Genomic DNA, 1,911 nt, shown 5'->3' with positions numbered 1-1,911 from the left:
ACAACTAACTGAATTTTCAGGTAATCTATTTATATCTTATTCTGTTTATATTTTATTGGGCTTATAGCAACTCAGGATCCATGAGGTAAATTATAAATACAAAGCCAGGGTTGAAAGCCAGGTATGTTCTATTCATGCTCAATTCATACTCCAATACGTTTCACTCACTCAACCCATTCTCAAATACTCAAATAGTGACAATTTTTCACTAAGCATTCAATTAAGAGCCAACACTCTTCAAATCACACGTCTAACATGGGCGTTAGAGTGCCTTTTGCAGGTACCTCCCCCCTCGTCCAGAAGGAGATCGATTGGTCCACACCAATACCGATCGGGCAACAACAGTAGATTGAAGGTGATCGAGCGGTCCAGATTAAAGAAAGACAGGCGATCCAAGCGTTCGGAAGCGGGAAAGACACGTCAACATGTTAGTCTCTCGGTCTCAAAAAAATTTGCAGAAACATTTTGGCGCCCATCGTGGGGCCGAGAGCAGACAAAAGAAGCCCAGATGGTGACCACGAGGAGCATGGACGAGCAGCAGACCAGCAGAGCGGAAGCATGAAGAAGAGATTGTGACCTAAGGACTGAATGGACCCGTCAACAACAGTCCGAGCAACCCTCCGTGTCATCGGCCTAATGGGGTCATTACGGCAAAAATAATGAAACACATCCCAGTCAGGATCGATCTCATCGTACCAATCCGAGCGGTAACCCAAATTGCAATTCGCACGGAAACCCCAATGGCAATCCGAACGGTAACCCACATGGCCTAGCGCCCCCACCTTTGCAAACTGTTAGACCGACCGATCTACTGCCTTTCACGACAACAATCATGCAGACACCCATGCTGGAGAAAGCTCCTCCCACAATTGAAAAGTATGACGGCTCAATCGACCCAAATGATTACATGAGAGCATTCATCAATGTAATGGCGTTTTACAACAACAGTGACCCAGTCTTATGCAGAGTCTTTTCACTATCGCTAAGGGGAGAAGCATTAACATGGTATAACACCCTTCCCCCAAACATAGTGGATTGCTTTGCCACTGTACAAACCCTTTTTGAGCGGCAATATGCATCTAGTCGGATACAAGAGTTCACGCCCGCGGAGTTGGTAAATACCAAACAGGAGAAAGATGAATCTCTGAAAGCCTTCATGAAAAGGTACAACAAAATCGCTCGGCGAGTCAGGGATATCAATCATACCTTCATCATCAGCAACCTACCTTCCTACTTAAAAGCGGGATATTTTTCGAAAAATTTATACGCCAAACTCCATAAAACCATGGATGAGCTCCAAGAGAGGGAAGCGGAGTTTATTCGTATTGAAGATATAAGGCAATCCCGAAAAAAGCAACAGCAAGAAACCTCTGGGGGAAATAACAAAGAAGGAAAACGATCGTTCAATGGGGATCCTCCTCAAAAGGATCCTATGTGTCTCCCCAGATTTAATCACTATACCACCCTCAATGCACCAAGGGCTAAGGTTCTCGAGGAAGCTCTCAATGTTGAACTTCTAACACTCTGAGAAAAGGCCACTTCCAAGAGCATTGATGTGAGGAAGAACTGCAATTTTCATCTGAACCGTGGCCATACTATGGAAGAATACAATATACTGAAAGATGAAATAGAAAGGCTTATCCGAGGACGCCATCTGCAGTAATTCGTACAAAAAGAAAGAACCCAAACAAGAAGTCCTATCAGAGAAATCGGACGGTCCCATCAAAACACCGAACGGGGACATAGGCATAGGCACAACCGCAGTCGCATCCGCAGTCACAGTCGTGAACGTGACTGATTGGTTCGTAGGTACATCAATACCATTTCTGGAGGTTTTGATGGAGGAGGAACATCATCGTCAGCAAGGAAAAGGCACCTGAGGAGACGCAAAACTGTTGACATGGTGGATAG

General features: G+C 45.0%; 1 protein-coding gene across 1 annotated transcript; it reads left to right on the top strand.

Moving 5' to 3' along the window:
- Positions 1-844: 844 nt before the first annotated feature.
- LOC128196215 (uncharacterized) lies at positions 845-1,528 on the top strand. Its single transcript, XM_052876457.1, has one exon. It carries the CDS (start codon positions 845-847, stop codon positions 1,526-1,528), a length of 684 nt encoding a protein of 227 aa, XP_052732417.1.
- The last annotated feature ends 383 nt before the right edge of the window (positions 1,529-1,911 follow it).

This window comes from Vigna angularis, chromosome 4 (genome assembly GCF_016808095.1).
Source record: "Vigna angularis cultivar LongXiaoDou No.4 chromosome 4, ASM1680809v1, whole genome shotgun sequence".
Taxonomy (NCBI): Eukaryota; Viridiplantae; Streptophyta; class Magnoliopsida; order Fabales; family Fabaceae; genus Vigna; species Vigna angularis.
This window is presented reverse-complemented; position numbering and strand designations above follow the sequence as displayed.